This window comes from Petromyzon marinus, unplaced genomic scaffold, assembly GCF_048934315.1.
Source record: "Petromyzon marinus isolate PM22_M1 ecotype Great Lakes invasive population unplaced genomic scaffold, UKy_Petmar_22M1.pri1.0 PM_G_Scaffold_30, whole genome shotgun sequence".
Lineage (NCBI taxonomy): Eukaryota > Metazoa > Chordata > Hyperoartia > Petromyzontiformes > Petromyzontidae > Petromyzon > Petromyzon marinus.
This window is the reverse complement of record NW_027422873.1, coordinates 1,534,198-1,549,802: the sequence shown is the minus strand read 5'-3', so window position 1 is coordinate 1,549,802 and position 15,605 is coordinate 1,534,198. Positions and strand designations below refer to the sequence as shown.

At 48.4% G+C, this 15,605-nt stretch overlaps 1 protein-coding gene across 1 annotated transcript; it reads left to right on the top strand.

Moving 5' to 3' along the window:
- The first annotated feature begins 2,995 nt into the window (after positions 1-2,995).
- On the top strand, positions 2,996-9,271 carry LOC142915362 (uncharacterized). Its single transcript, XM_076061198.1, has 2 exons — positions 2,996-3,089; positions 8,154-9,271. The coding sequence occupies exon 2, from the start codon at positions 8,168-8,170 to the stop codon at positions 9,188-9,190; it is 1,023 nt and encodes a 340-aa protein (XP_075917313.1). The 5' UTR covers positions 2,996-3,089; positions 8,154-8,167; the 3' UTR covers positions 9,191-9,271.
- The last annotated feature ends 6,334 nt before the right edge of the window (positions 9,272-15,605 follow it).

Here is a 15,605-nt window from a genome sequence, read left to right as displayed (position 1 = left end):
ACTACACTACTGTACACTACTATACACTACACTATACACTACACACTCGTACTGTACTAGTATACTACACTATACACTACACTACTATACACTACTATACACTACACTATACACTTATACACTACAATATACACTACACTGTACACTACTATACACTACACTATACACAACTATACACTACACTATACACTACTATACACTACACTATACACTACACTACACACTACTATACACTACACACTATACACTACACTAGTGCTGCACACACACTACACTAGTGCTGCACTAGTCCCCAAACTGCAAAGACAAAGGCTCCCCAATGTAGACTGACGCATCCACAGACCCACACGTGGACCCACGGACTCGCACAGAAACCCACGGACTCATCGACTCCCACTGGGCGTGCGCTGTTAGCGAGCACCGGTGAGGGTCGCGATGGAACACCACCAGGGGCTGGTGTGGACAGAACCACGGCTGGCCGCTCGTCTCTCAAATTCTGATGTTAGCACCCCCACCCACCTCACCACCTCCTTAATTATGGCTGAGTCCACCTAAGTGACGCTCAGGACTGCTTCAGGTAAGGGGCGGACCTTAAATGACGTCACGCGATTTTAGAGAATTTTTGACCCCCCCCCCGCCCCCATCGTCACACGACGTCACAAAGTCAGACCCCTCCCCCTCAAATATGACGTCACAAAGCTCTGCCCCCCTCCGCCCTCCCCCCCCCAAAAAAGGTAAAACATGCTTCAAATCGCTTTAAACTATTGTTGTCATTGTAGTGCGTAGTTAATATGGCGCTGCATACTGATGTAGGTAGAAAACATTTATTACAAAGTCTTATTAAGTAGAACGTGTTTATATTTATTTAAAGTTGCGCAATTTGATGTGACGTCACTTTTCTCAAACCCCCCCCCCCCCTTGTCACACATCGTCTCAAACGTCTGACCCCCCCCCTAGGTGCGTGACGTCATTCACGGACGGCCCCTAATTGTCGCTGGCATTGGCCGTGAGCGAGAATGGTGCAGCGCCGCTAACCGCTACGCCGTGATGGTGCCCTTACCTGCATGAACGGAGACGCGGTCAGACGATGGGTGAGCCGTTGGTGCGGGCAGGACGAGTGATCTCGGGCGTACCTCCTGACGTGGAAGGCGAGGGAGGTCGGAGTGCGCGTGTGAAGAGAGACGGCAAGGGGCGGGAGGAGAGGGGGGCCATCGGACTGAGCGGAAGCAGGAGGACGAGGGCAGGAGAGGCAGCGGAGCCGTGGAGGAGTCTGGGCGCGCTTGATGGTGAAAGTTGACGTGGACGCACGCTGCGGAAGAGAAGAAAATCTTCACGCTCGGCGCCACACACAGCCAGACGTAGCTCACCTCATCCGTCTTGCTGACGATGTGAAGGACGACTAGACTCGGATTGTCTTGTAGCTCTGTGGAAAGAAGGAGAGGTGTCTTGGGTCCAACAAGGCCCTCTGCCACCGGTGTGGGCGGGGGGGTACCCTAGTGGAGGGCTGAGCGTGGGAGTGAGTCGAGGGGAGGGTGAGTGGTGGTTGACATGAATTTGAATTCTTATACATGCTATGTATTGTAACGTTTATTGTCGTATGGGTTTACATATGGTAGAACATATAGGCTATTAGACGAGGACCAATTCAGTGCTAACATCGTTAACACGGACCCAAAGCGTCATCAGGGACCAACATCGTCAACAGGGATGCTCGCCTTGTCAATAGAGACCCACATCAAAAGGGACGCGCTCACCTCTTTAATCCGGACCCATATCTTCAATCGGGACCCATATCATCAACAGTGACCCACAACATGAATATGGACATTCACCTCGTCAGTAGGGACCCACATCGTCAACAGTGACCCACAACATGAATATGGACACTTACCTCGTCAGTAGGGACCCACATCGTCAACAGTGACCCACAACATGAATATGGACACTCACCTCGTCAGTAGGGACCCACATCGTCAACAGTGACCCACAACATGAATATGGACACGTTTTTGTTTTGTTGCGGTTGCACCCGAGTCAAGGGCCGCACGGCTCACAGGGCTATACACCTGACACGTGAAACTTAAATTAAACTGAAGACGACGTCTCGCCAGCATGCATCTATCCTCCACGCGTGGCTTCTGTCACGCGGCTTCCACGATTTCGCCTGAGAGTCTCCCGCCGCGTGCCCCCATAGGTCTTCTCCATCGGTCGCTCGACTCACGTAGACCATTCATCCGCGTGGTCCACGTGGTCAAAGAAGAAGTTGGTACCAGCCAAGACAGCACAACGCCAGTAACACAGACTCATGTTAATGGTCGATAAGAGTGAAGTACAGTACGTCATAACCCACTCATTTCAAATGCTTGCCACATTATTCGTTGCTATTGGTCACCTAAAGAACTTGGAATTGCTAATGCTGTGCCACCTCAGGTTCTAAGGCAAAGTGAAATGTCTGCTCTGGGCCGGTCAAGGACACCATTTCTGGGATGAAACTATCACATTCACGACACGTGATAAAGCATAAAAGCGGTATGCACTGCTGTAACCTTAGCAGGTACCACCACAGTCAGTATGCACTGTTGTAGTGAAAGCAGGTACCACCACAGTATGCCCTGCTGTAGTGAAAGTAGGTACCACTAGTCAGTATACCTGCTGTAATCATAGCAGGTACCACCACAGCCAGTATGCACTGCTGTTATAATAGCATAAAAAAATATAACGATACTATCATAGAATGTTAACTAAACGAGCATACATTGTTAACTAATTTAGGATAAACATTAAACTTAATGAGTATGGATAAATGTACCGCATTAGCATACAGATTAAAATTAATTAGCATACCAAAATTTGCATAGGACAACCGTTGACCAATCGCTGCGCACCATCGCCCGAGACGCTCCCAGGTTTGCCTCTCGACCAATCGGATCGCTGGCCCTCCCCCCCTCCCCACTTTGGCACGCGGCGACCAATCAGATCGCGGGAAGGACGCTACCATTTTTAATGCCCTACGCTGAACGCCGCGCGCCCATGTGCGTGTGAGTGTTTAGTTTTAATTATTTTAATCATTAAAGTTCGCGAGTGTCAAGGTAAGCTACGTTGACTTTGTTTTTTAAAGCATTTTCTCAAGAGAACCGTTGTTGTTGCTGCTGCGGCTGTTGTTGTGAAAGGCCCGGTACACCCTGAGGCCTTGCCTAGACTAGGACAGCCTTGATGTCACGTGGGTCCACACTCTTTGTGTCTTTCGGTAAAGTCACGTTAAGTTTAATTTAAATTTTTAATTAAGTTGATTGAAACTTATACCTACGTATTTTTTTATAAATGAATATTTTTTATAATTTAAATTAAGTTTATTTTATGTTATACCTACGTTAAATTAAATTTTGTAATAAATTAAATTTCATTTAAATTTATTTTATTTCATACCTATGTAAAATAAAATTGAAAATTTTAATAAATTAAATTTATTTAAATTAATTTTATTTTCTACCTACGTTAAATTACATTTTTAATAAATTAAATTTATTTTATTTAAATTTATTTTATACCTACGTTACATTTTTTATAAATCCTTTTTTAATTTATTTTATTTTATACCTACGTTAAATTAAATGTTTTAATAAATTTAATTTATTTTATTTAAATTGCATTTATTTTATTTAATACCAACGTTTAATTTTTAAAATAAATAACATTTTATTTAAATTAATTTTATTTTATACCTACGTTAAATTAAATTTTTAATAAATTAAATTATTTTATTTAAATACTTTTTTTAATAAATTACATTTATTTTATTTAAATTACATTTATTTTATACCTACGTTAAATTAAATTGTTTTAATCAAATTTATTTTACATGTACAGTCATTTTAACTGCTCTGACTGCTACAAGCTAAGTGAGGCCTGGAAGCATATTATTAAGTAATACATTTTACAATTGCTTATAGAGGAACCCCATACTAATGAACTGACTACGTATCTATATAATTAAAAGACCGCATGCAGATATCGCAAAAGCGGACCCCGTTGTCAATGATATAATTCGATGTACATACAGCAGTTGCTGTATGTACATTAAAATTACACCGATTGTAATACGTCACCAAAGACGACACAATTTTAATTTGACCCCCGGGTCTGATCGCGTTAACTGTGCAGGTGGCGGGTCGAGAGGTGACTTGCACGTGTGTGCAGCTTGTTGAATATTGACGTGCGATGACTTGTGGAGAGGGAGAATGATGATGATGGCGATGCAAGTCTTGAAGTCTGACGCTGTTCTCCGAGTCGTGTAGCCGACCGCGTGCCACTTTGGGGATTGCGTAATGTAATTTTAGTTTCCTCTGTGGAACTTTTTATTTTGTTGATCCTAACGATGTAACTAACGTAGGGCGGGCTTGGGAGCGGCGTTGACGATGTGTTTTGGCGTTGCACCAACCAGTACCTTTGCATTCAGAAGTTGGAGGTGCTTTGATTGTTACAGCGAGAGGTGGAATCATCACCGCCATCGTCATGGGTTTAAGTGGGCACGGAGCCCGTCAAGGGAATGGGTAGGTAGAGGAATGGGGTTGGAGAGTATACACAACTTGCATTTCTAGTAATTTCAACAATATATGGGCATGCACATCATTAACAGTATCCTGATTGATGAGCAAAACAAAATCGCAATTTAATCGTGAATCTATTGTCATAAATGAGTCTGAAATATGAATAGTCATGCTCAAAACTGCATTCCTATTATAAAAAAATCATTGTACCCCCATTCATGATGACAATTCCAATATGGTCATTATGATGCTCAGAATTACACTTATATTCTCAGAATCATGAACATTTATTAAAACAGCAGTGTGCTCAAAATGCTCATTTAACAATTTCAACATGTACACAATCAATTCCAAGATTCTAATCAAAGTAAGTCCTATGTATCGTGGTGTTTTCATTCTTATACATTATTGCGCGCCCCCCCAAAAAAATATACAAAAGTCTATTTTTATAATGTTTGCACGGTGTACAGTCTGGAAATTACCCACATGGCAAATTTCCAGCTTGGTGCGTGTCGGGAAGTACGCTAAACATTTTGAACAGACGCACACATTCACAACTTTGCCTTTGGTATATATGGAGATTAGTAATAAATTGTTAATTTAACTACTTTCAAGTTGACGGATTGGAAATAGGAATAGCACTGGCTCACCACGGGGCTTATCGCGTGGTATCTGGGCACTTTATTTGAAACGTAAACCCCACAGTTTGTGAGTACAATTCCTCGCAAGTTGCGTCCACAGAGACAGACAGACAATGAGGTTTCTAGGTAAGAGTAAGAAATTAATCTACGTGTCGAGGAGAGACGAGAGAGCCAAGAGGTCACCTCGGGAGACGGGGCGACGCGTCAACCTTAGTCATGTGACTGAAGGAGTGTGGGCGTGCCGTGCGTACGTGTGTGTGTACCGTGTTGGTGTGTGTACTGTGCGTGTGTGTGTGTGCCGTGTGTGTGTGTGTACTGTGTGTACTGTGTGTGTGTGTACTGTGCGTGTGTGTGTACTGTGCGTGTGTCGTGTGTGTGTGTACCGTGTGTGTGTACTGTGCGTGTGTGTGTACTGTGCGTGTGTATTGTGCATGTGTGTGTACCGTGTGTGTGTGTGTACCGTGCGTGTGTGTACTGTGCGTGTGTGTGTGTACTGTGTGTGTGTACTGTGCCTGCGTGTGTACTGTGTGTGTGTACTGTGCGTGTGTGTGTATTGTGTGTGTGTGTACCGTGTGTGTGTACACTGTGTGTGTGTGTACCGTGTGTGTGTAACGTGTGTGGCGGTAGTCTAGCGGTTAGTGCGCTGCTCTACAAACATGACGACCCCAGTTTGATTCCCGCTCACAGCCAACACCCAGTGACGATTCTTTAGGATATGTTTTTCAAACGAACAGTTGTTTGGGTTGCGTTGTGTTCATTAAAGTTACTTGCAATTCAAATACAGGTGTGTTTTTGGTGGTTGTGATGCCAGACGATAACATTGTGAGGAGCAATGCCTGAATCCTTACCCTTGGGGTTCCTCTAGAAATGGCAAAAAGTCACTGAGAGTGGCCACGTGGAGGAGAGGCTGCTACTCTGTACAGAGCTGGACCGGTACCGCCTGGATCTCTGTGGCATTCAGGAGATCCAGTGGACCGGCTCTGACTCCAATCATCATGAGGGGTGCAGAGTCCTCCACTCGGGGCAGGAGACTGCCAAACAACAAGGAGTGGCTCTTATTCTGAAAAAAAGAATGAAGGCGGCGTGGGAAGGTGGCGGCGAGGTGTGGGAAGCTGTAAGCCCCAGGCTACTTTGGGCTCGCCTCCCCATCAACAGGAGGCAGAGAATGGTGGTGGTGGTGGCTGCTTACGCCCCCACCGAAGACGAACATCAGTGGAGGGATGGAGGCAAGCCCGTGGATTCAGATTCCTTCTATGACCTCCTGTCACAGGTGTTAGCTAAAAGTGGCCCCTCGGGATAGAGTCATCCTGTTGGGTGACTTCAATGCCCGACTTGGTCATGATGCTGGCACCTGGTCTGGAGCGATTGGAAGGCATGGGCCAGATCAACTCAATAACAACGGTAGGAGGCTGTTAGACTTCTGTGCAGCCTGTGGGCTTGTCATTGCCAACACGCTGTTCTGGCATCTGTGCATCCAGACAACATCGTGGATTCACGCCGGGTCTAAGCAAGAACATCCGCTGGACTATATAGCAGTGGACCAGCGAATGCAGGCCCATGTCCTTGACACCAGAACCTACAGTGCTGCTGACCTCACTGACCATTAGCATTTCATATGTAAGATCTGTGGGCTGGGTAAATCTGTGAGCAGGAGCGAGGGACAATTAAGCTCCCAAGCATTCACTACGTTATAAACAACATATTTGCACTCATAAGTCGCTTGCCTAATTGCCTCAGCAACTCGGTGTTTCGTATCAAAACTCAACTCAAACAATCGAAGGGTGCCCCCTAAGTGGCAGCTGCCCCTGTGTGGCACAAGGTGGCCCTGCACCGGCCTGCACGTGGCATGAGTCTGTCAGTAGGGGGCGATCATTGACGCGTCATCTACGTTGTGGAGTTTCCGGATAATGTTTTGGAATTAACCACAATTTTGACGGTGACATCAACATGCAATGACCTGTGCGTTGTGAGTGACACAATACTCTGTTTTACATCCGCTGTGAAGCAGACAGCGCATATTGTGGTGAATGTTACTGGGGTAGCCAGGTGTGCCTGTCGGATTTGAACTTTGAACCTCTGCAACAAATAGAGAATGTGCTACCATATTCCTGGTTCTTTCGGTAAAGTCACGTAGATAGAAAAAAAAAATGTACAAAATAAAATATTTAAAAAATTAAAAAATACAATTTTTTTAAAATAAATTGATAAGATGCCATGGGTCGACTGACTCAGATGACTGGCCAATGCACCGACTTTGCCCCCCACTACCCACACACACACAGTGTACGTACACGTACACACACAGTACGTACACGTACACACACAGTGTGTACGTGTACGTACACAGTGTATACACACAGTGTGTACGTACTGAGCAGATAAAGGTGGCCAGACATGATTCTAGACACGCCACCGCCTGTTTACCCAGTGACAGTGTACAGTTTGTGTTTGCAGTAACGTCTATTAACTCTGTTGAACACGGAGGTTATATCATAACAATAGTTTACTTTTGTTTTCCTCTGGAACTCTTTATAATAATGGAAACAAGAAGTTAACAGCACACACACAGCTGAAGTCGGAACTGTTCATCCCAGCATTCAAGGACATCTGAGCCTGGATTGACACCTCTGCCTAACACAAATACTATTTTTTTCAACACCCTTTGCTATGTCAGCTGAATATAGCTCTCATAAATATTCCTTTTGTAGCCAGACAGCCGAAATTGTGTGCTCGGAGTTTTTGGTGAACATTCATTTTGAATATACGAGGGCTTCCAGGCATGTTTATAACCATTTGCCCTCTCATTGTGTGCCATAACAGCCCTGTGATGAATTTGGGACACTTTTTCACTACATCATGAATATATGAATATAGACGTGTAAGTCACATGTGACTTTATATGCATTCCTCTGTGCCTCGATACTGTCGTGTAGATGGTATGGATATTATTTTTTTCTGTCTGCAGCTGACGCTGGTCTGATGGAGCAAAGGCAGTCAGCACAGCAGCTCGGTAGGACAAGGCAACAATGCGACCAGCGTGCATACAGCACGGATCGTACTGGAGATTTCACATGGCACCAGAGAACTCACACAGGAGAGAAACCCTTCAAGTGCAGTGTGTGTGGGGAGGCATTTGCACGTTCATTTACTCTTGTAGAACACCAGAGAACACACACAGGAGAGAAACCCTTCAAGTGCACTGTGTGTGGGAAGGTGTTTGCACATTCATCTACTCTTGGAACACACCAGAGAACACACACGGGAGAGAAACCCTTCAAGTGCAGTGTTTGTGGGAAGGCATTTACACAGTCATCTGTTCTTGTAGAACACCAGAGAACACACACGGGAGAGAAACCCTTCAAGTGCAGTGTGTGTGGGAAGGCGTTTGCACAGTCATCTGCTCTTGTAACACACCAGAGAACACACACAGGAGAGAAACCCTTCAAGTGCAGTGTGTGTAACAAGGCATTTGCACGGTCATCTGCTCTTAAAATACACCAGAGAACACACACAGGAGAGAAACCCTTCAAGTGCAGTGTGTGTGGGAAGGCGTTTGCACGTTCATCTACTCTTGTAACACACCAGAGAACACACACGGGAGAGAAACCCTTCAGGTGCACTCTGTGCAGGAAGGCGTTTTCACAGCAACCACATCTTCAAGTACACCAGAGAACACGGAAGCATCTGAAGATCCACAAGGAGTGGAGTCTGAAATCAGCTTGTGTAAGTCAAAGTGCCGCAATGAGTCCATCCCTCATGAAACAAGAACCGGAAGAAAATCCCAGCTTGGACACTTTTAAAGGTATCGAGGTGAAATATGAAGAGGTGATGGTGAAGAGGGAAGAAGTGATGGTGAAGAGCGAAAAAGTGAAGGTGAAATGTGAAGAAGTGATGGTGAAGAGCGAAGAAGTGAAGGTAAAATGTGAAGATGAAGATTCAACTCCAAAATTGGACCTTCACATAAATGGAGGCAACGTGAAGCAGGAGGAGAATTCTGACTGAGGCAGAGCGAGGCAACTCCCAGCAGTTTGTGGAAGTGGAGGTGTGGGTGGACTTCCGAGACAATACAAAGTCAAGTGGAGACCCGGTAGATGTGTAAGCCAGAGACGATGTCGCTACAATAGTTGCACCTTTGTCACAATCCTTTAATGACAAGAATGTGAAGTTGAACACTCAGCTCCTAGGTTCAACCTGCAGAGTAAGAGCGGCCAGTCTTTGTGGACCTGTGGGTTGGGTCAATCTCTCACCAGGAGCGAGAGCCAATAAGCTCCCAAGCATTCACAATGTTCTCATAATAATTGCTTTTACGCGTTGCTTGTTTAATTGCCTCGGCAACTCTGAGTTTCGTGTTTCGTCTGAGACTCTCGAAGAGCATCCCCAAGTAGCAGCTGCCCCTGTGTGGCACAGGGTGGTGGCCCTGCACCGGCCTGCATGTGGACAAGAGCCTGTCAGTAGGGGGCGATGATTGATGCGTCATCTCGGTTGTGTTGTTTGTAGGCAATCTTGATTCGAAGCTTTTGTGACTGCAGGAATCCACACTGTCTAGTTATTTCGGTAGAGTCATCACGTGGGTAGAAACATAACAGATCACGGCGTTTAGATCACAACACGAACAATCGTCATCAGGTGGGACAACCACAGCAGCAAGAAGACAACTGCTGAAGTAGTAGGTGCCTACTTCAGCAGTTTTGTCGTCTTGCTGCTGTGGTTGTCTCACCTGATAACAATTGCTTGTGTTGCGATCTAAACTCCGTTATCTATTATTTGTAGCTAATGTTTATAATTTGCTACATTTTGACCCAGATGCCAGCATGCAATGGCCTACTTTTGAATGACACTACAATAGTACGTTGTACATACACTGTTAAGCAGGCGGTGCGTATTTTAAAAATAGCTTCTTGTTAATACGATGTAACCTGATGCAGTATATTTCACTGCAGTAATTAAATTTTGTTAATATGCCTGTCAATAATTACGAATGAATACTTGTCTGTGCGTATTTTAAATGTTATTCTTTTATAAGGTGATGTTGATATCGAAAACTGACACATAACCGGCGTGCCATTAATAGGAAATTAACTCTGCTTATTGGAATCAATGTATTCATATATGTTGATAAACTGTTTTCAAGCAGATTTTGTCTCTAACGGCGAATACAGGGACCACGTGATTGTTTAAAAATGTATTTGATTATAACTATAATTGCCTACAATTCGTCATGTGTAGCTTATTTAGACTATAATTTATTCACTACCCAAAATGTATTTACTTGAAAACATAGAGCTGATATTTGTAAGCAATGTCTGTTATTTATACGTTTGAAAAAAATATTTGCACATATTTAACTTGTTCAGATACAAGGTGAATTCACAAGGCTTTGTAAAAAATCCAATATTTCAGAATTTTGCCTTAACGGAGAATATTTTTTAAAATGTTGGTAAAAATAAAGATTCAGAAGTATATATTGTGCCGTGTCTACAATTTTACTGTAAAGTGGAATTGGTAAAAACAATTGATGGTTCAATGAGCCACTCTGTCTACGGGAAAGCTACCCATACGGATGCTTATCTGAAACCGGATTCCCACCACCATCCATCCCAGAAGAATTCCCTCATCAAGATTCTGCACTATAGAGCCCAATGCATATCCGACCAGGAACACATAGCCAGTGAACTCAAGCACGTACACCAAGCTCTTACAATCCGCAAAGCTATTACTCCAACCATGAAGAAGGACCCTCTTGAGGAGCATTTCAAAACCATCACTTTGCCCTACATTGCGGGGATCACAAAAAAATCTCCAAAATCTTGAATAAACACAAGATCCAGGTCCGATTCAACACATTACATAAAATCCGTGATCTGGTCCCGTCTGTAAAAGATGTGATTCCGGACATACAGTACCCTGGCGTCTACAAATTAAGTTGCCTCTGTGGTAGTAGTTACATTGGAGAAACCAAATTACATGTCTCGGACCTCATTCGTGAACAGAATGCAGACCTAAAACACGGTAGGACCAACACCTCGGCCGTGGCAGATCACTGTTATAATTCAGTAGGCTCACATGACATTGACTTCTCCAAGACAGAGGTTCTTTGCAATCCATCTGGCTACCATGAGAGATTCGTTCATGAGGCCATCCACATATACACAGAGACAATTTCAACCGAGAGGAAGAAATTGTGGCTTAGCAATCATTGGAAGGATTTGATAAACCATTTCGGGTCTTAATTGATTGTTCACGCTTACGGTGGCTTTCAGACCGCATTCCATTATTTTCATCTCCCCCCACCTCTATTCCGAACATAGATGGACTTGTCCATCTGAACAAACTGTCAAATCGCTCTCCGTGGTGCTAACGTTAAAAAAGCCCGCCACTTTTTTCAAAATTTCTTGCTGTGGTTTTCACACCTGACGTCGATTGCTTCTCGTGTTGCAGTCGAAACGTCGTGATAATTTTATTGTTTTATATTTTTATTATTTGATTGTTTCCCTTCTACGTGGTGGTGACTTTACCGAAAGCACCAAGAACATGAATTCCTCGCAGTCACGAAAGCTTTAAATGAACATTTATTATTACTTCGTTAACATCTTTCACTTTCGCACGCCGCTACTTTTTCGCGACAAGAGGTTTCATTACCACAGGTGACACGTGCAGTGGGTCCAAGACGAGGCGAGACGGTTCGCTGGAGGCAACACATTTATTCAACAAGGGAACCACAGCACAGAGGGGTGACGACCCCTCACAGCCGATAACCTCAGGAGGCAGTCCCTCCACACTACGGTGCCCTTACTCTGGTTCTAGCGCTAACCCTACACTGGTTATGTCTGAACCCGACCCTAGCCAGGGTCACAGGGCTCTTCGCTTCAGGGTCTTCAGGGTCTTCAGGGTCTTCAGGGTAGCGCTCAGAGACTTCTTCAGAGCTTCAGGTGGACGAGGACCGCCAAACCCGTTCAGGGGTCCGGCTTTTATCCCCGTTCCAGGGTCTCTCCGCCCCTGGCCAAGCCTTCTGGAACTCTCTAGGGGGCCCTGGAAAATCCCCCCCCCCCACCCCCCCTGGGGTCTGGGGGCCCTGTTCGTCACACCTGGTCTGTACACCACCCCCTGTTGACGCATGTCCGCTATTACAGGTCAGCTCCCGTGGTAATACACATACAGCCCAACAATGGCGCTACATCATCCCCCCCCCCCCCCCCCCGTAGCATCCAGCCGTCTGCTACGTTCACAGGAAGCCCTAGACGCATGCACGAATATGCTCAAGGTGCCATGTCATACGTTTGAGCGTATGGATGTCCCCGACTTATTTATTACCTTTACATGTAATCCAACTTGGCCTGAGATAAAACAAAAATAATAATAACTTTCATTCGGCCAGACACCCAGCCGTCGATACGACTTCACAGCCAGGGTGTTCAGACAAAAGCAAGTCAAATTCATCGAGAGCATTCACTGAGAGTCGTGTTTTTTGGAGAAACAAGATGCTGGATGTACTCAACTGAGTGGCAGAAACGAGGACTTCCACATCATAGGGGTTTCCCCTTTTTTTGTGGCAACAAAACTGAAACCTTTTGGCGTCCTCTGGTCGAGCACCAATTGGGTCGAGGCTCTCAAGAAAGCCGTCCCTTGGTGTGGAACAAGCGGTTTCAAGGACAATGCCACATATATATTATCATAGTGCGTGATTTTTTGTTTGCATTTTGACTGCAGGTATTGTGGTTAATGCTGTAATATGAATCCTTGTAAAAAGGTTTCAGTTTTGTTGCCAGAAAAAAGGGGAAAAACCCCTATTATATTTTGGTACTGCCAAAGGAGGTCTAATGATGTAGATGACTTCCCCACGCTCATATTTTAATCTGGCTGAAAGAAAAAAATCATCCAATCCAAATCGATGTTATATCTGTCGAGTTTCCAAATCCAGAGGAAGACCCACCACCCAGCCCCACCTCACCACCCTACACCTCACCACCAAGCCCCTCCTCACCACCCTACACCTCACCACCCAGCCCCTCCTCACCACCCTACACCTCACCACCCAGCCCCTCCTCACCACCCTACACCTCATCTGCTCCTCCTCACCCTGCATCTCCCCTCCAGCTGGTGTATCTCAGCCATGATGTCGTCTATCTGCTTGAGAATCTGGCACTCCTCCACCCTCTTGAGACTCGCCACCCTCTCCTCCTCCTCCTCCTCGACCTCGTCGCCCGACTTGCAGTCGCCATCATCGGCTGCACTGCGTGATCTCCGTAGTCCCCTCCTCCTCCTCCTCTTCTTCTTCTTCCTCCTCCTCGTCTTCCTCTCCTCCTCCTTCTCCTCCTCCTCGTTGTCCGCCGCCTCCTCCTCGTCTCGTGCTCTGTCGACGCTCGGCTGCAGGCGGCTGGCGCGAAACTTCAGCAGCAGCCTGCGGACACCCCCCGGAGACTCCACCACCTCCTCCTCCTCGTCCCTCCGCTCCTTCACCTCGTCACCCTCCACCACCACCTCCCCCTCCTCCTCCTCGTCGTCCGTCCGCTCCTTCACCTCGTCACCCTCCACCACCACCTCCCCCTCCTCCTCCTCGTCCCTCCGCTCCTTCGCCTCGTCACCCTCCACCACCACCTCCTCCTCCTCGTCCCTCCGCTCCTTCACCTCGTTACCCTCCACCACCACCTCCCCCTCCTCCTCCTCGTCGTCCCTCCGCTCCTTCACCTCGTCATCCACCACCACCTCCTCCTCCTCGTCCCTCCGCTCCTTCGCCTCGTCACCCTCCACCACCACCTTCTCCTCATCCCTCCGCTCCTTCACCTCGTTGCCCTCCACCACCACTTCCCCCTCCTCCTCGTCGTCCCTCCGCTCCTTCACCTCGTCATCCTCCACCACCACCTCCCCCTCCTCCTCCTCATCGTCCCTCCGCTCCTTCACCTCATCACCCTCCACCACCACCTCCTCCTCCTCGTCGTCCCTCCGCTCCTTCGCCTCGTCCCCCTCCACCACCTCCTCCGGCGATGACGATGATGAAGACGACGACGACGACGATGCGTCCGAGAACGACCAACAGCTGGACGACGATGACGACGCTCTCTGCTGCCGGTATTGTTGCTGAATTTGTTTCCGTCGCTGCCGCTGCTTCTCCAGGGCGCGACCCCGGCGCCTCTCGGTGGGCGGCGGCGGCTCAGCCAGCGGCCGCGGCATCAGCGAGGAGAAGTGGAACGTCGCCTCACGCGGGGGCGAGCCCCGCTTGCTCGCGACCGCCGGCGCCGGCGGCGGCGGCGGAAGATGAGCCGGCGGCGATGGAGGAGACGGAGGAGGCGGAGGAGGCGGAGGAGCGCGGCAGGTAGAGGAGCCCGGGCAGGGATCGGGATTCGGTCCCGCCGGGCAATTCGCCGCCGCCGCCACCTCCCGCCGCTTGCTTAGCGGCGACCGCCCGGCCAAAACCTCCTCTTCCTCCTCCGCCTTCATCACCGCCTCGGCCTCCTCTTCCCCTCCTCCTCCTCTCGCTCCGCCTCCTCCTCCTCCGCCCCTCCTGCTGCTCGCCCTCCTGCCCACGCCCTGCCACCAAAAGTCGAAGTGTCTCTTCCACGCCGCACGTGGTTCAACCGCGGCCTCCCTGCGTCTCTCCGCCTCCTCCTCCTCCACCTCCTCCTTGTCCGCCGTCTCGTCGGCACCGAGCGCCGGCCCCGACTCTCCGCCGCCGTCTCCGCGCTCCGGGGCGACCCTCGGGCCGATTCCCGGCGGCGTCGGCGTCGTCCGGGCGCCGCCGCTGCCGTCACCGCCGCCGCCGTGGGAGCTCTCCCAGGGGGGCGCCGCCGGAGTCTCCTGGCGGCGGCGCCCCCCCTCGAGAGCCCGGAACGTCACGGGGCGACGAAGATGACGGCCGCGGCGGGGAGGCCCCGGCGTGGGCCCCGGCCCCCTGGCGTCGTCGTGGAGCGGGCGAGCGACCTTGGAGGGCGCCGCGTGGGACTCGGCTCCTCCTCCTCCGGCGTCGTCCGTGGAGCGCTTGGGCACCCGGATGGGCCGGGAGGAGCGAGCCCTCGCGGAGGGGGCGGCCGTGGCCATGGCCGGGGTCGGGGCTGGGGCCCGGGCTGGGGGAGGCCGTCTGGGAGGCCGCTGGTGAGGGGGGAGGGCCGGAGGAGAGGGAGGAGACGCGGGATCAGATTCCAGCATTCAGCAAGCAAACATCCCGGTAGCGGTGTTGTTATTAGTGGTAGCGGTGGTGGTCAGTGATTGTAGTGATGTTGGTAATGGTGGTGGTGATGGTAGTGATGGTAGTGTATGGTAGTAGTGGTGGTGGTGCTGCTAATGGTGGAAGTGGCGGTAGAAGTGGTGGTGGTGATGGTGCTAGTGGTGGTGGTAGTAGTGGTGGTGTAATGGTGGTGGTAGCGTTGCTGGTAGTAGTGGTGGTAATGGTGGTGGTAGTGATGGTAGTGTATGGTAGTAGTGG

Excerpts from the sequence above, each read along its gene's own strand:
- LOC142915362 (XM_076061198.1), top strand. The coding sequence starts at position 8,168 with ATGGAGCAAAGGCAGTCAGCACAGCAGCTCGGTAGGACAAGGCAACAA.